We start from the raw sequence: 18898 nt of genomic DNA, 5'->3' as shown, positions 1-18898 counted from the left end.
CCCTGGTTCTCTGTGAGGACCGCTATACCCACATTGACATATCCCTGAGCCACTGATGTTGTTGCACTGTTTTTTTATTTTTTATTCATAATAAATAATACAATATATTACAGAGACCCTCATAATAATAAATGAAATTGCATTAAACAGGAAATAAACTCAGCAAGACACCGGCCAATGCAGAAAACAGCAGTCTTTCCCCGCCCAGCTCAAGTTATATAACACTTTGGAAAGGGTCAATGGACAGATCATTCTTTCTGGATTGATTTTCCTCGCACATCTCTGACTTCCCCCACAGCTGCAGGAGGACTGACTTTTGGTCTAGCTCCTCATCATACCTGAAGCACCCAAAACTACCTTCCCTTTAATTGGGCTGCCAACCAAGCGAACAACAAAACTCTCCCCAGACATTTCAGGGACGTTTGTTTTTAAATCTGATTCTGTTGCCAAATTATTTTGTTCAACAGCCAGAATTGGAGGCTAGTAAGGTTTTTGTTTCAAGCTGATTTTTCTTTTCTTGAAGTGAAATTCAGCTGCACCTCTCCCACTTAGTGCACCTGCAACGTGTCTTGATCTCCGAAGGTGACCCACCTCGTATCCTCAGGAGCTGAGCCAAATGGTCCATTTCACACACTGCTGCGTGAGTGACTGAGCTAGCAGCCTACAGCTGTGCCTGTTTTCTCTGTGGCCACATCTTTCCCCTGACCAAGGAAAAAGGAGTTGCAAGGGCCCAGAGCCACATGGGGAGAGTTTGTTCAGGAGCAGCAATGGAGATTGCTCTCACATGTGATCTCCTGTGCAGATCTTTCACCCTTCAAGCACAGGCCGGGTCTAAAACCCCTGCCAACACCAGCTGCAGCAGCAAACCTCTGGATTTTATTGGCTCCACTCCCGCCAGTCCCATTCCCCCATCCCGACTCCTGGCTCTGCCTCCTCTAGGTCTTAACCTCTTGATACCTGGTCAAACGCAAATGCTAGCAATCCTCTCACACACCGACTAGAGGCAGAAGTGTCGAGCTGGAGCAAGGATGTCAACCTGCCTAAGGAAGGGGCCTTGTGCTTTGTATAGTAGATCTAGAAATTGTTTCTCTTCCTTTTGCTGCTTGCTTGAACCCATGGAAGATGGAAATCAAGGCAAGGCAAGAGTCAGGATGTTGTTTTCCTTTTCTCCGTGAATGTGGCAGTCTTTTTCTCTAAAGGCTGGGGTGTTTCTGTGGGAGCGTCTCACACAAATTCTCATCTCCCTGTCCAATGTATCACTCCATAAACCCCACTGTAACTCCGACCTGAGGGGTTCATGTGAATATTTACAGTTTATGTGGGCTGGAGATGTATTAAGCATACAAAAAAGGGCTAGTTGCAAGCATTATTGCATATATGAAGCTGGACCAAGCCTAGGAAATTCAAGCTCAGGCAACTTTGCCCCCAAACCCTGAAAGCCCAGAGTATATGTGGACCTGGAGGTACTTGTCCTGCAGCCCATCAGGAAGGGAAATATAAGCTGCTAAAGAAACTATTAACACACCCATCCCTCACACAGTTGCAAAAGCTAAGGTGCCAGGCATAACTCTAGAACACTTGCAGCTCTTTGCCGGTCATGAGACGTTACAATGCGATTCTTGTTTGCTGCAGCACTTTGAATGCCTTGTTCCCAAAACAGACTGTGCTCAAACCATCCATTTTCCAGCTTTCTTCTTCCCATGCACCCACCCACACACATGCACCCACACACACACACACACTCACAATGGTTATTTACACAAGTAATGTCCCCCTGATTCCCTCTTCGGTCCCCAGGCATCAGTGGAAGCTATCTTGGTTCTTTGAATTGCAAGGCATTTGGTCAGTGTTCATTTGGCATCAGGGGGTGTTCGAGTCTTCTCTACCTTCTCATCCAGAGCGTTCTCATTTGCAGGAGGCCATTTCTATGCTTTTCTCTTTCTCTTCCCACTCTTCTTCCGACTCGTAAGTGCCTTTCACAATGGCGACCCTCTCTGACATGTTCATTGGATGAGGCATCAGAAGGTAGTTGTAAAGCAGAGAAGCCACCATGCCTCCAACGATGGGGCCTACCCAGAAGACCTGAGGAACCAAGGGAAGGGGTTAGAAGCTGCCCAAAGACTTTCAGGCTCCTTTGTGCCAGTGAGGCCAGAGCAGAGATGGTTGATTCATCTTGTGCCGTATCTTCCATGCAAGAAATGCCTCATGGGTTTGGGCAGAGGTAGGCAAGCTGCAGCCCAAGGCCGAGTCTCATGGAGCCCTTGGCCTAATTTCAAAAGCATTTTGCAAGCTAGCCACTCACATGCCCTCCAACATTTCTCCAATGAAAATAGGGATGTCCTATTTTTATAATAATGATGATAATTTTACTATTTATACCTCACCCATCTGACTGGATTGCCCCAGCCACACTAACAACAACAACAACATTCAACATTTAAAAACTTCCCTATACAGGAGTGACTGCAGATTGCTTGGGGGTCGAATAACTCCATAGCCTCCAACATTTCTCCAATGAAACTAGGGACATCCTAAGAAAAGATGGGACATTCCAGGATCAAGTCAGAAACTGGGACGGCTTCTGTAAATCTGGGACTGTCCCTGGAAAATAGGGACACTGCATTCTGACTTAGCTATCTGCACACAGTCTGCTAAGACGGAAGAGAGAGAGTGAGAGAGAGCGAGAGAGAGATTGAACGGGTAACACATAGTGAGAAAGAGGTGGAGGGGCAGAGAGAAATAGGAAAAAGGGAGTGGCACAGAGAAAATGCGGGAGAAGGGGTGACAGAGAGAGAATGAAAAGGGGTGAGAGAGAAAGAAAGAAAGAAAGAAAGAAAGAAAGAAAGAAAGAAAGAAAGAAAGAAAGAAAGAAAGAAGAGAGGGTAGGAGAGTGAAAGAGGTTGACACACTCGCTTTTGGCTCCAGCCCCACCCACTGCTGACTTCTTCCTAGCCCCCTGCCATCATGCAGCCCCCAACAGATTACTCCTAAGGGGATGTGGCTCTGCAATGTAGATAGTTGCATGTGGAGCAACAGAGAGCAACCCCTTCCTTTTTGGTCGGCCAGTCCCAGAATAGGAATGGGTGATGTCTGAACTTGAGGGCCAGACATTATGGCTATTTCCCCATGGTTCCTGCTTGGGCAGATCTTCTGATGAATTTCAAAGGAAGCAAAAGGAATTTTACTAAAATTTGCATAATTTCTCAAGGGTGCAATCTCTCTTTCGTCAAAAGCAAACTTTCACAGCAAATTTGGAGGTCCCTGGCTGGGCCAAAAAAGTCAAGACATTTTAAAGGAATCAAAAATGGTGGTTGGCAATCTGTACTTCCTATTTGGATTTCAACTCCACATTTTAGGGACCACAGATGCAGCTACAATACGAAGGAGAATATATGGGAAGGTGGCTCATTTCTGAGTCTTATATCACCACCACTGTGCTCATGGCATTGCGAATCTTGTTGAAATTTGGTGGCCCAACACAGTTCTAAAACATAGATGAAAAATTACACACACACCAGAGTTACCCAACATGGTGCCTTGTAATTTAAAGCTCCCATTAGTTTCTGCCAGTATGATCAATATTTGGGAAGTTGTAGTCATCTGAAGGGAACCACATTGTCTCTTCCCGCTGTGCATTATCTTTTACACTGAAATACTTCTGTATTAAAATATGTGTGACTTTGGTTTTGCATCCAGTAAACCCTAGCCGTGCAGCAGCTAAGGGTCAGTTTTCACTGCTTATTTCCTGTCTTTTACTTCAGAGTGAAAAGCTCTAACTTCTTACCCAATGAGCATTGCTGAATCTTTTCATGACAACAGCAGGTCCAAAAGACCTGGCAGGATTCATAGAGCAGCCAGTAAAATAGATCTGTGGAGAAGAGGGGAGGTGTTCGTTAGGCATCTAAACATTTCTTGTAATTCCATTGTTTATGATCTTTTTTTAAAATTCAGTTTTGCAGTACACATTTAAATTCAAACATTAGACATAACCATCAACATTTAGGATTCCCTAAATCCTTTGCCTTTCCTCCACCCTTCCATGATTTCCATTTTCAATATTTTTCAACTGCGTCATATATTTTTCTTAAAGTAGTCCATTTTTACCTTCTTTTATAGTACATTACAAGCATTACTCAAATCTTGCCAAAGCTTTTAGCTGTTTGCAGTGTTCTCTTAGGTAATTTGTAAATTTCTCCTATTCCTTATTAAAGTTTCTCTCTTCCTGGTTTCTGATTTCCCTGGTCATTTTTGCCATGAAGCCTAGGATGGCAAAACAAGGCTAATATTCCGGAAATCCTTGTCTGAGACTCTGTAAAAGGATTCTGTGGAACTGTAACGACCCTTCATGTGGATTATTGGACTCTTTGAACAGACAGGTGGAATAGATACTTATACATGTATCTATGCATGAGCTGATCCACTGAGTCTTCTGCTTTTTCCCTTGAACTTTATGAGACTTCTGTTGAAATCTACAAATTGATACAATGAATAAGGTAAAGGGTAAAGGGACCCCTGATCATTAGGTCCAGTCATGGCTGACTCTGGGGTTGCGGCGCTCATCTTGCTTTATTGGCTGAGGGAGCCGGCGTACAGCTTCCGGGTCATGTGGCCAGCATGACAAAGCCGCTTCTGGCAAACCAGAGCAGCGCACAGAAACGCTGTTTATCTTCCCGCTGGAGCGGTACCTATTTATCTACTTGCACTTTGACATGCTTTCGAACTGCTAGGTTGGCAGGAGCAGGGACTGAGCAACGGGAGCTCATCCTGTTGCGGGGATTCGAAACACCAACCTTCTGATCGGCAAGTCCTAGGCTCTGTGGTTTAACCCACAGCACCACCCGTGTCCCTTGATACAATGAATAGTATACCTTATTTATTCAAAAGTACAGCCAGTTACATTTTGTGTGTTTATTGAGTATGTTCCACGTAACCATAGGTTTGTTGTTGTTGCTTTGCGAAAGTTAGGCAATCCCTGCAAATTCTCCCTTCTGGCATTCCCCACACCATGGAGCTGCTATCAGATTCTCAGCCCGGCCATGCTTGGTGTGGTGCGAATCCTGTTTGTGTGCAGAAGCACTTCCATGCGAATGCTGCATCTCTACACAAGGGCGATGGGTTCCCTGCCTCTGCTCTACCCAAACAGGCCATAGCTCTATAGTACAGCACATTTTTAGCATGCAAAATGTATTTGCTTCCAATCCTGGCTTCTTCAGTGAAAAAGGTACCGGTAGTAAAGGATGAGAAATATGATTGCATGCAAAGCTAGTCTTGCTCAGAGTAGACAGACCTAAGTTAGTCATGTCTGTTCATTTCGATGGGTCCACTCTGAATAGGGCTAGGGTTGGATTCAACCCATACTCTTGTCCGAAACCCTGGAGAGCCATTGCTGCCAGGTCAAAACTGGGCTAGATAGGCAAACCGTCTGACTTGGCATCAGACTCTCCTTCCTTGGAGGTTTTTAAGCAGGGATTGGATGGCCATCTGTCATGGATGCTTTAGCTGGGAATCATGCATTGCAGGGGGTTGGACTAGATGACCCTTGGTATCCCTTTCAACTCTACAGTTCTATGATTTTATGAAGACTGCTTCCTACTGCAGAAATGGCAGAAGCCATAGGATTCTTTGCATGGAGCTCCCACTTCTCATCTCCGCCAAGCGAAGCAGTTGGCTCCTTACCTCTCTCGCCCTGACCTAGACACTGTGATCCACGTGACAGTCACCTCCAGACTTGATTATTGTAACTCACTCTACGTGGGACTGCCCTTGAGACCGACCCAGAAACTTCAGCGGGTGCAGAATGCTGCGGCGAGACTCCTTACGGGGTGCTCGCTGCGGGATCACATTCACCCGGTGCTATACCAGGTGCACTGGCTCCCAGTGGAGTACAGGATCAGGTTTAAGGTGCTGGTTTTAACCTTTAAAGCCCTATACGGCCTAGGACCCTCGTACCTACAGGACCGCCTCTCCTGGTATGTCCCACGGAGTTCCTTACGGTCTTCAAACAGGGAGGTTAGGCTGGCCTCAGGCTCACAGGGAAGTTAGGCTGGCCTCAACCAGAGCCATGGCTTTTTTGGGTGTGGCTCCGATCTGGTGGAACACTCTGTCACAAGAGACCAGGGCCCTGCGGGACTTGACATCTTTCCGCAGGGCCTGCAAGACAGAGTTGTTCCACCAGGCCTTTGGCCAAAGCACAGTCTGACACCCTCCTTAGTAATCCTCACAGAACTCTAACCCAATGGTTGCCATTAATTTGATTTTGAATTGATTTTAGAATGAATTGATTTTAGAATGAATTGATTTTAGAATGCTGTATTACTTTTACTGTTGTTAGCCGCTCTGAGCCTGGCTTCGGCTGGGGAGGGTGGGATATAACTAAATTATTATTATTATTATTATTATTATTATTATTATTATTATTATCCCTGTGTTCAAGTGAGTGGCCCCATATCACCCCCCCCCGAATGATCAGCACTCAAGGCTGCCATGATGTGAGGGCATTTCAATCTTTCCATTTCCCCCTTCCTTTTGTTTCTGTACCACCACTTTGTTTTCCACCCAGAAGGTCGCAGGTTCAGCCCCTGCCACCTTGGAGAGCTGCTGCCAGTATTTCTGGACAAACCTGAGCTCGATGGACTAACAGCCTGACTCAAAACATCGGACAGCTCCCCATGTTCCTAAAAGAAAACCTGAGCAGAAAAACACTTACCCCAACAAGGTGGCCCAGAGTGACAGCCAGTCCGATAGACAGGGATGGGGAGCCCACATGGTCGCGCCGGCGGCTGTCAGTCGAGGCAAAGATGCACATAACAAGCATGAAAGTTAAGATCATCTCCACCACCACAGCCTGGCCTGCTGTTGTGTTGTTGCTGAGCTGTCAGGATGGAAGAGAAGAGACTGCGGTTACAATCTTGCACGTTCATCTCTGGAACTAACTCCTGCTTAAAACCAAGAAAAACTACTTCCAACTAAGTAGAGGTTACTCTTAAGGGTGGTTGTTAAGAAAACAACAAACCCCAAAGTGCAATAGGACTTCACGGTTGCTATTAGATTTCATTCCTCTGAGCTGCATTTCACTCTCTGCTTGGACGCTGCCAAGCTTGTTGGAGGTGTGGTGCTTAATAATACTAAATAAACAATTCAGCTTACTGAGCTTCAAGAGAACTAAACTGGAATTATAAACCCCTCTCTATAGGACAGGAAAGGATCTTTAAGAAGCAACAGGAGCTGCAGTTATACAAGGCATTCATTGTTTTTTAAATGGTCTATCACTCTGTCCATCTTTTATTTCCTTCATTTATCTCTCTTTTGTTGCTGATTTCTCATACAGCCTCATCAACCTAGCCCTGAGATATTATCTCTTGGCAAATGCTTTATCTCCTTCAAATGCTCTTTACAACAGCTAATACCCGCTGAAGAACAATGCAGGGGGAAGCTATGGGATTTGCAACAATTCAGGAGAAGATCCGAGGATTCTCTTTTGGGCAGCCTTAAAAGAATGTTCCCTGGCTCCATTAAATGAGTCTCTAGCTTACATTTAGAAGAGGGTAGTTAGAAGGAACTATAAGCATTTGGGATTTACATAGGTATGTTGCGGGTCAATGAAATTCACGGGGGGGGGGGGATAGATTTTAAGCCCTCTGGTCAGGCAGTTTGCATCTTTACACACATGAGGTTTAAGGTAATTCTTGCTTTTGGGGCAGGTTTGTAATGCAAATATCAAACCAACAGTGGGCAGGTGGCTTATCTACATTACAAATGTTTCTCCTTCCAGCTTCCTCTTCTACATCGACAACAATCCAGAGCTACAATTCAGTGTTAATGTGGATAACGCAAGAGAGATTGAAATGCAGAGCAGTCCGAAGATTCCCTTTTGCAGTCTCTGCATGCTAACTAAAAGCTTAATAGGAACAGAAGAATGGTTGCTGGTGAAAATTTAGGAAACAAGGGGAAGTAAGCTGGATCCTTAGCTATAGCGCAGCACTGAACAAGTAGGTAAAAAAAAATCTGATTTTCTTTGGTAGGAAATTTGTGCCCTTACAATGGAAACCTGGAACTTGCAGTTGCCTTTAACACTGACTCCCTTCCCTTTCCACAGCAGGCGCTGTAGCACTACAAGTTTGACTTCACCCCTGAAGGCGCACTCTTCTGTTGTCTCCCAAGACATATCAATGCCAACCGTCCAGTCTCAATGCCTTACATATGCTTTGGACTAAAACTCCCCCCATCCCCTAGCTCTGCTGGCTGCAGCTGATGGGATCTGCAGTCCAACACATCTGGAGAGCACCAGGTTGGCAAAGGGTGTTCTGAATTTCCCCACATCCTCCTCCTGCAAGCTTAGCTGGTCTCTTGTACCTTTTCCTGTCCAGGTCTAATGAGGATTCTAAACCTTCCCGGACGGGTCCATTTAATTCAATACACAGACCAGCATAGAGTTTAGTGTGCTGAAGACTGGTGGATCTTTCACCTTCATCCTGGGCTGAACTGATCTTTCACAGGGATCTGAAGAGATCCTTGCTCACACTCGGGAAGCAAATGGGAAACTCTGTGTTCACAGTTGTTGGGCTTGTGTGTAGCTAATTTACCCTTCCTTCCCACATCCCTGAGCATAGTTCTGAATGCTGTCCACTGGGCTGCAAGAGTAGCTTTTGGAGTGGGAAACCCAGCCAGATGGGCAGGGTGTAAATAATAAACTATTATTATAAATTATTATTCCATTGGGAAATAGTGGGAAAGAAGTCAATGACTTTCCAAGAGGCAACATGCACCAACTGAACATCAACAGTTTGAAATGGTTCCAAATTATTATCGTTTTGAAAAACAACAACTCTAAAAGGAACCAACATCTGTACATCTGCCCGCTCCCCAGATCATTCTTTAAGTGGTAAAGCTGGAGTTAAAGAAAAAGTATAGTTCTCTCTCTCCCTCCCCCAACCTCTCTCTCTCTGGGACTGGCTGACTCATTCGCTTGGATATGAGAGACCTTTGGAAGAAACGCCACATTGAAAATTACAAGGCACAATTATCCTGTCCTACCAGCAAACTTCCATGCCTATTCCTACTCTACAGCATAATGTGCTGGTGGGATCTCTTGTGCCACAAGCTCTTCAGAGGCTAGGTTCAGGTCTCTCCTGAGAAGCCAGTTCCCCTGTGAGGGGCACTTGCCTGCCCGAGGTGCCAAACCACCAATATCACGTATCTAATCCACAGCCACAGCAAGTACTTACCGCGTTGACTGCCAGGTTGCCACGGGCGTTAGAAGGAGTCACCCCATAAAGTATGCCTGCCCCGGCGATGGCACCGATCAGCTGGGCTGCAACATAGAACAACATCCGGAGGAAAGAGATCTGGTTCCCTACAAAGAAGGCAATGGTCACTGCTGGGTTGACGTGGCCGCCGCTGATGGGACCAAATGTCTGTACCATCGTGGCAATGGCCAAGCCGAAAGCCAGGGCGATCTGGAGGACGCTTGGCAAGGCCGAAGGCCACTTCAGGGCTGAGCCCAAACCGAAGAAGACGAAAAGCAGGGTGGCTAAGAACTCGCAGAAGACAGCTCGGAGAAAAGCGATGGTGCAAATTTCTTTTCTCATGGTTGCACTGGAGCAGGTGGAATGGCAATGAAGGTGTGAAAGTCTCTGCTCTGTCTGGGATGCCAAGGGAGTGAAGCAAAGTGCCGGGCCATACAGAGACAGATATATATCTGCAGGTGCTGCAATAAAAGATCGTCTCCAGGTATGGGCGGAGCCAATAAATGTGGCCAGTCCTCCTCTTCCCCCTCCTGTTTCTGTGGAGTTTGGAAACTTTCCATCTTCAGACAACAACTGCACCTTCCTCTCTTGTAGGCTCCAATATTGGTGCTGATTTTCTTCTTTTCTCCTTCAGACAATGGGGTTTCTATTGAATAGCCTTGCTGTCATTAGATAACCACAATATTGCATAATGCCACAGAGATTAGCACCTTGTCTGTTTACCTTCTTTTCTTCTCTTTTCTTGTTCTTTCAGTTTGTAACACAAGGCATTTCATCTCTATTAAGCTTTTTTTTTATTTTTTAAAAATGCACTCAGATATTAGGCTTCTAATATGCCACTATTCCACCCTCCCCCTTCTCAGGGCTAAAGAGTGGAAAGTAATCGGGCAATAATTGTGGACAACTCTGCAGAACTGGATTCTCCAGTATGCCAGCGCAGGTCTTGAATGAATTTCTTTTGAATCGTTAGGAGTTTTTGGTAGTTTGCTCCAGAAAATGTGAAAGCTTTTGCCCTGTGTTCCTATCTATCAAAAATGAAGGTAAAATAAAACAATGGGTACAAATCTACATGCAGCCACTTGCTGGAGAGCCGTGAAATGTATCAGCAGTGTAGAGGTTTAGTTTACAACCTGTAAAGTTTCAATAGGAGTGCAGAACCCGGGGCATGTGTTTATTTAATACCATTTGGATAACTGCCCAGTATTACATGTTATCTGGGTGGCTCACAAAAATTAAAAGAAACACACACACACAATGCAAAACACTATAAGTAGTACAAAAGCAGCACTTGTTCTTGTTTGGAAGAGAAAAGAGCAAAACTATTAATAGCCCATCAAGCACAATTCATAAATTGAGACAGGTGGTAAAAGCACAGCTTGCTTAAAAGACTGGATGATTAAAAAGGTATTTCACCTAGTACTGAAAAGACCATAAGAATAGTACCAGGTGAACCTCTCTGGGGAGACTGTTTAGTAACTAGGGTGCCACCACCAAGAAGGCCCTCTCCCATCCCCCTCACTTCATTTGGTGAGAGCACCCAGAGTTGGTCCTCTGAATAGGATCCGTCTATCTCTTTATCTACCTGACTGCACTGGCTGCCAATCTGTTTACTGGCCCACTTCAAAGTGTTGGTTTTGACCTATAAATCCTTAAATGGCTCAGGACCACAACACCTCAAGGATGGCCTCTCCCCATAAGAACCAAACCCTGCCATCATCACCTGGGGCCCTTCTTCATGTGCCTGCTTCACAAGCGGTCCAGTGGGTGGGAACATGAGAAGGGGGCTTTTCTGTGGTGGCTCCCCATTTGTGGAATGCTCACCCCAGGGTGACTTGCCTGGCACCTTCATTACAAATCTTTAGGCACCAGCTGAAAACATTCTTCTTCTACTGGATGTTTGGCTAATTAAACAAATGATGTGCTTTTAAACTTTGCTTGTGTGGGGTGTTATTATTTTGTTTGTTATTATGTTCTGTATTTTTGTGTTTTTATCTCGTAAACCACCCAGTGATCCTCAGAAGAAGGGCAATATAGAAGAAGAAGAAGAAGAAGAAGAAGAAGAAGAAGAAGAAGAAGAAGAAGAAGAAGAATAGAAACAGTTCAAGAGAATCCCATGGTCAACCATATCAAAAACCACTGAGAGAGCAATAAGGTTGTACTCCCCATGTTTCTTGGACCCAGTCCAATTCTTTCTCTAAATAGTGTCTGAACCCTAAATTTAATAAATACCGATAATAATAGTCTAAACCAGGCTGCTGTTTTAGTTGCACTGGGGAAAACATTCAGGTGTCTCCCACATAACTAATTAGGCATTTAGGGAAAGACAATTTAGACTGCAGAGACTGTAAGGAGGGAAGATTTGAGTGTGCCCAGTACTTCTTCCACATCCTTCAAAGCAACTGCATAGGGCTGCTAATTTGTTTTAGAAGGAGATAACGCTCATGAACTAGTTTGACCCTAAGCATTCACAAGCTGGCTGGGGGGCGTGGCCTGCCCTATTTAGGGCCGGCGCAGAGGGGGCTCGCCCTCTTTTCGCCGGCTAGCCCTCCCTCCCTTTAAGTGGGCTTTAGGTAGGTCTTTGACTTTGCTATGGACTTTGGTCTGTCACCACAAGGGGCATGGTAGGAATTTTTCCTAATGGGCAATTTTTAGCCTTTTGGTTTTTCGCCTACCTCGTAGCAACTCGTCACAACTTCTCAGCATTGGCGGTAGGCATTGGTAAGAAGGGGTTAAGAGGATGTGTGTGGGGGGAGGAGCACCATCACCTCCCCCCAGTGAGCGAAGGGTGGTCCGTTAAAGGACTCCGGGGGGCGTGGCCCTGTCCGAAGCCTATGGAGGTGTGGGCCAAAGGCACGCCCCAGAGCGGTGACCCGGGGGAGCTCCTAGTCGACGTGCCTCGGCAGGAGACTCCCCCGATATAGTGTTAACCCTTCCCCGTGTCTCCAGCAAATGGGCTGGAGCCGGATAGTCGTTAGGACCAATGCCTAAGCCAATGCCTCTCATTCCTGAATTCAATAAAGTTGTGGCCTAATTCGTCCAATTAACCTCAAATTATGGTGTCTCATGTCTTTATTTATCCTGCTGGGGGGTGGGAACTCGCCACGCAATTTGTTTTAGAAGGAGATAACGCTCATGAACTAGTTTGACCCTAAGCATTCACATGATTGTCTATATTGCATTGCTCTTGTGCATAGTGAAACCTCTCACATTGCTTGGATTACCTGGTTAACCACACAGAATATTCAGCTGATCAGAGAAACAAACAATGTGCATTTCATCTTCTGTGAGGAAATGAGAAATTGTCAGTTTGGCTGGGGTTAAAATTCCAGAGGCAGGCCAAGGGATATAGAGATGCTAAGGGGCAGGGAGCTCAAAGGCAGGGAAGGTGAAGGAAAGATCCAGAATACAGTGGTACCTCAGGTTAAGTACTTAATTTGTTCCAGAGTCCGTTCTTAACCTGAAACTGTTCTTAACCTGAAGCACCACTTTAGCTAATGGGGCCTCCTGCTGCCGCCGCACTGCCGTAAGTTCTTAACCCAAGGTACTATTTCTGTGTTAGCGGAGTCTGTAACCTGAAGCATATGTAACCTGAAGTGTATGTAACCTGAGGTACTACTGTATGCAATCAACTGAGTAGCTGAAGGAAAGGTAGGTGGAAAATGAAATTTAAAGGAAAGGAAAGAGGAGGCAGGAAGCGTCAGCAAGAAGTGGGCTATCAAGGAGGGAACACACACAACTGAAGCTCAAGAGAGGCTGTGTTTCCTTAGAGGGAAGAAGACAGGAGCACTGCAGAAGGTGGGCCAAGAGAATGAGTGGCTATGGGAATGGGATAAAGTGTACAATAAAAAACAATGCTTAGTGGAGATGTGAAGAAGGAGGCAGGTGGAAGTGAGGAGAAAGCAGGACAGGGACAAAACTGGAAAGCTGAAAGGAGCTGTGTCCCGCTGGTAGGAAGTACTGCATTTTTCGCTCCATAGGTGCACCGGCCCAGAGAGCGCACCTAGTTTTGAGGGGGGGGGGGATAAAGCAAAAAAAAATTATTTCTCCCCAAGGCGCGGGGCTGGGGTGGGGGAAGCCCGAGCTTCCCCCGACCCCAGCCCCCAGAACAGGCTGCTATCCGCAAGCCTTGGGAGCCCGGCGGGAAGTTGCGCCAGTCTCCCCAGGCTTGCGGAGAGCTGCCCGAAGCCCAGGGCCCGCTGTTCAGCGCTCCCCAGGTTTTGGGCTGCAGGCTGCTGTCCGCAAGCCTTGGGAGCCCGCATGACGTTTGCTAGGTCTAGAATACAGGCCCTGGCAGAGTAAATCAGGCAGTTAATGGCTTTAAATGTTGTGGGTGACGCTGTGGTCTAAACCACTGAGCCTAGGGTTTGCCAATCAGAAGGTCGGAGGTTTGAATCTCTGCGATGGGGTGAGCTCCCATTGTTTGGTCCCAGCTCCTGCCCACCTAGCAGTTTGAAAGCACATCAAATGCAAGTAGATAAATAGGTACCACTCCAGCGGGAAGGTAAACGGCGTCTCCGTGAGCTGCTCTGATTTGCGGCTTAGTCATGCTGGCCACATGACCCGGAAGCTGTCTGCAGACAAACTCCGGCTCCCTTGGCCTATAGAGCGAGATGAGCTCCGCAACCCCAGAGTCGTCTGTGACTGGACCTAATGTTCAGGGGTACCTTTACTGTTGCGGTAGCATTGTGGCCTGACTGTTTTAAAAGACCAGAATAAAAACCCCAAAGCCATGAAATAGATTTGAACTAACCAGCTGTTTACTTGGTTTATTGTCAAACCGGTGTTCGACGTCACAATCTTTATCTGTCCCCAAAAGATCTTTATGGGGCAGGTTCTGAGAGTGCCGATTTTACAGGGAAAAAGCTGAGGTTGGGACAGCAACTCAGCCAGGGCTGTGCGGCAAGTCCGAATGGCCAGGCAAGGATTTGACTGCCAGAGCAAATCCAGGGGGGTGGGTCACCAAACAGAAAAGGCTGGAGATTCCACAGGCAGATGAGGACTGAAATAGGTAAGGCTTTGCCAGGGGGGAAAAATTAAGCCACTTTTCAATGCTTAATGCTAGGGTTCAATGCTTCAATGCTAGGGTAATAATAATAATAATAATAATAATAATAATAATAATAATAGTAATAATAATAATTTATTATTTATACCCCGCCCATCTGGCTGGGCTTCCCCAGCCACTCTGGGCAGCTTCCAACAAAATATTAAAATACCGTAATACATCAAACATTAAAAGCTTCCCTAAACAGGGTTGCCTTCAGATCTCTTCTAAAGGTTTGGTAGTTATTTTTCTCTTTGACATCTGATGGAAGGGCGTTCCACAGGGCGGACGCCACTACCAAGAAGGCCCTCTGTCTGGTTCCCTGTAACCTGACTTCTCGCAGTGAGGGAACTGCCAGAAGGCCCTCGGCGCTGGACCTCAGCGTCCGTGCAAAACGATGGAGGTGGAGACGCTCCTTCAGGTATACTGGACCAAGGCCGTTTAGGGCTTTAAAGGTCAGCACCAACATTTTGAATTGTGATTGGAAACGTACTGGGAGCCAATGAAGGTCTTTCAAGACTGGTGTTATGTGGTCTCGGCGGCCACTCCCAGTCACCAGTCTAGCTGCCACATTCTGGATTAGTTGTAGTTTCCAAGTCACCTTCAAAGGTAGCCCCACATAGAGCGCATTGCAGTAGTCCAAGCGGGAGATAACCAGAGCATGCACCACTCTGGCGAGGCAGTCTGCGGGCAGATAGAGTCTCAGCCTACGTACCAGATGGAGCTGGTACACAGCTGCCCTGGACACGGATTTAACCTGTGCCTCCATGGACAGCTGTGAGTCCAAAATGACTCCCAGGCTGCGCACCTGGTCCTTCAGGGGCACGGTTACCCCATTCAGGACCAGGGAATCCCCCACACCTGCCCGCCTCCTGTCCCCCAGAAATAGTACTTCTGTCTTGTCAGGATTCAATCTCAATCTGTTAGCCGCCATCCATCCTCCAACCGCCTCCAGACACTCACACATGATGACGATCATCCTTATAGTTGCATTGTGAATGTTTTATATTATTAGGCACGGACTCGGCACAATTGGCATCTGAAGTGTGGTTAATGGTTGCATCCAGAACGATAATAGCAAAGGCATGTGCAGGCTACAGAGTATGCAAGGGTAATCCGGCAGCCTGCCAACAAACACACACACACACACACACTCACACATACTTTGTGCTCTGCTCTAAGCTTCAGCGAACCATTATTCTGACAGCCAAAGGTCAAATAAACAGTACTCTTTCTCTGCACAGTGTTTACATGTGTCTGCCTGCCCGTGTGTGCACAGGGCAGGGTGTGTACCTTTAGGTGGCACATCTGGGATGAGGTCAGTATCATGCACGTGTTAGAATCATAGAATTGCCGAATTGGAAGAGACCCTGAGTATTGCTAGTTTGTGACTGACTCTGCCTTCTCTTTTGAGAGATTTGCTGCCTTCTGCTCTTGAGCTGGCTCGGGCGATATATTGAACGGCCCTGTGAGCCTAAATACGTGATGCCAGAACAAATGTTGTGTTGTGGATGCAGAGTGTTGGATAGGAAAGCCCGCATTTCGAGGCGAATCAACCTAGTTTGTGCTTTTCAAAACAATACACCAACTGAAAGAAAGCCATCTTTTAACATTCACACTGCTCTGAATTTTGCAAAGCAGTTCTCTAACCAAGTAATGTGTGCTAAAATGCATATACCAGGCTGAAGTGTTTATAAGAATGCATTATATTTGGGGAAATTGGTTGGCAAAAATGGGTATATTAGGGGAAATCTGCAGATAAATTTGCGTTAAAATGCTGATGAATTTGCATGATTACTTTTTTTTAAAAAAGGGGTGATATTTAACTCACTTTCACTCAGTAGACACATCGAAATTAATGAACATGATTTTAGGTTTGCTCATTTCAATTTCTGAGAATACTGTAAATTTAATTTGAATAAAACTTTGTTGACTTTCACCCAATATCGCAAACTGGTGTGTAAGTACGTAGAACTGAACTTAACACTGGGAAAATGAGACACCAAAATTGACAGATCCACTTATTCCTACTGTTGAGGGAGAGATCCAACCTCTACAAAGTCATGAAGCTCACTGGTTGGCCAAAAGTCAGTCACAATGGGCAGAATTCAGTGTCATGTTATTACAAATGTTTCGTCTTTTGGGACAACTGCCCCATTTGTTGCACATCTGAGAGATGTAGGACTGATGGACATGCCTTTCTCTAACAAGCAGTGCCAGTTTTCTAGAAAAAGAGGTGCTAATGCCTCCTTTGTTCTCTTATAATGGCAATGGAGCCCACCTGAGAGGGGTTAGAACTGAATTCTGATGAGTTCGGGCAGAAAAAATGTCCTGCCTGTAAGTGTACTTTTGACAATAAAGACTTAATTCCTCACTCTGGACCAGACTTCCTCAACCTCGGCCCTCCAGATATTTTGATACTACAATTCCCATCATCCCTGACCACTGGTCCCATTAGCTAGGGATCATGGGAGTTGTAGGCCAAAACCATCTGGAGGGACGAGGTTGAGGAATCCTGCTCTGGACATCCCTTGCCTGACAGCGGTGTGACACCCAGCATGGTCAAGCATGATGGGAGTTGTAGCCCAACAACAAAACATCTGAAGGACACCTGGTTAGGGAAGGCTGCTTTAGAGGAAGGCAGGATTAAAATGTAATCAATATTTAGAAGGTCTTTTTTTTTAATTAAACATTTTTTATAAAGTTTTTTCCATGAGATTTTACTTTATGCTGTTTACAATTACAATTAAAAATACATGATAAAATAGAAGTTACCTTCTATTTTATTCTATTTACCTTCTATTGAAACCAATAGTTTCTAGGAATAAACAGGGCTTTTTTTTCTTAAAAAATGTTTAGGAGTACTCTGATTTTATTGAAATATTGCCCCTCAATGAGGCCAAACCTAGATTTGCAAAATGTTTAGGGGTATGCATACTCCTACATCCCCCCCCCCCAGAAAAAAACACTGGGAATAAATATTTAGAGTTAAGATGCTAAGATGCAGCTCTGATTTACATAGCAAATTGATATGACTGTTTTTAATTGTCCTTCCCTCTTCCTCTCTTTAGCTTGCCTTCTGTCCCCTTGTTCCCCCTGCGGGGAACAGCAGATGAGTCGTTAAGGAACTAAAATGCTCTGGTAACACAATTTTTCCTCTGGCTACGGAAGTAAAAGTAAGGCGCTGTGAGGAATCTGGGTGTAACAGTAAAGTTGGATGTGATTTTCTTGGAAATCTGGGACAATGAGAGCCCTTGTAGCCCAGGTGCCTGTAGCAGCTCTCGGAATGAATAGCTGCAATGGGTGTATTGAGGCTTATTAGTATATTTGATGCCTCATTTTGAGAGTAGAGTCTAAACAGAAACATTTGTCATAGCCAAACATAGCTAAGGGCTTTCCCCCACCAAGCCTCTTCACACCTGTAGGAGTCATTGCAGCACCTATGTGATCCTGACCACAGTGCACAAACCCCTGTGTTGCAAAGAGTACGTCAGCAAAGTTTAGGTAACACGATGACCATGTCCATACGCAATAAACAGTCTTTATGGAATTCCTTCAAACTATAACAAGTACAAACTGAATCTGAACAGTGAACAGTTATTCCGGATATTGACCACTGTTGGACATCATAATTGCTGAATACACAAAGCTTCACAGCTAGTCTTTCATTGTACAAAGACTGGTAAGGTAAAGGTAAAGGGACCCCTGACCATTAGGTCCAGTCGTGACCGACTCTGGGGTTGCGACGCTCATCTTGCTTTATTGGCCGAGGGAGCCAGCGTATAGCTTCCGGGTCATGTGGCCAGCATGACTAAGCCACTTCTGGCGAACCAGAGCAGTGCACGGAAATGCCGTTTACCTTCCCGCCAGAGCGGTACCTATTTATCTACTTGCACTTTGATGTGCTTTCGAACTGCTAGGTTGGCAGGAGCTGGGACCGAGCAACGGGAGCTCACCCCGTCACGGGGATTCAAACCGCCGACCTTCTGATCGGCAAGTCCTAGGCTCCGTGGTTTAACCCACAGCACCACCCGCGTCTGGTACCTCGCTTCATTTAAAGATCTTCAGAGACTTTGAGACTAAAGTTTCAATCTGTACTTGTTATAGTGAGAAGGAATTCTATCAAGATTGTTTATTGCGTATGCACATGGTCATCGTGTTGCCTAAACTTTGCTGACACAGTGCACAAACCACAGAGCAGGTGCACCACGTAAAAGAGCTGGCAGAACAAATACTTAGAAGGTGACTCATCCAAGCCAACCGGCTCACATGCCTCAGACTTAAGGGGGAAATAAAATCCCCATGGTCAATGGCCATGTGGCCTAGGGGGATGTTCCCTTTTGCCCCTCATGGTAATCCGGACAATTCCTCTACTGCGACACTTAGCATCCTGTCACTCACAGGCATAGGTTGTTCCTCATTATTTAGATGAACAGAGATGGCCACCCCAGATAGTATTTGGAGGGCAGGGGGGAGGAAACCTCCCCAACTCCAAGTTACCGCAGCTGAGGCATATCTCTCTCCCCCCCCCCCTGTGTGTGTAGTTATATGATATCCTTCATATAAATCTGACTTGAACCCTGTCTGTGTCAGGTATTTGCTCTTCTGA

The 18898-nt window shown here is 45.8% G+C and overlaps 1 protein-coding gene and 1 long non-coding RNA gene across 2 annotated transcripts in view; one reads left to right on the top strand and one right to left on the bottom strand.

Annotated features, from left to right (window-relative positions):
* LOC310698554 overlaps nucleotides 1–18898 on the top strand; it is a 61101-nt gene that overhangs the window by 32632 nt on the left and 9571 nt on the right. The window lies entirely within an intron of this gene.
* Nucleotides 57–11151, bottom strand: LOC310698380 (aquaporin-5-like). Its single transcript, XM_083485449.1, has 4 exons — nucleotides 9225–11151; nucleotides 6707–6871; nucleotides 3785–3868; nucleotides 57–2082 (listed from the first exon to the last, which is right to left on the bottom strand). Exons 1-4 carry the CDS (start codon nucleotides 9585–9587, stop codon nucleotides 1906–1908), a joined length of 789 nt encoding a protein of 262 aa, XP_083341575.1. The 5' UTR covers nucleotides 9588–11151; the 3' UTR covers nucleotides 57–1905.

This window comes from Podarcis liolepis, assembly GCF_965112155.1.
Source record: "Podarcis liolepis genome assembly, chromosome: 2".
In the NCBI taxonomy this organism is placed as follows: Eukaryota; Metazoa; Chordata; class Lepidosauria; order Squamata; family Lacertidae; genus Podarcis; species Podarcis liolepis.
This window is presented reverse-complemented; position numbering and strand designations above follow the sequence as displayed.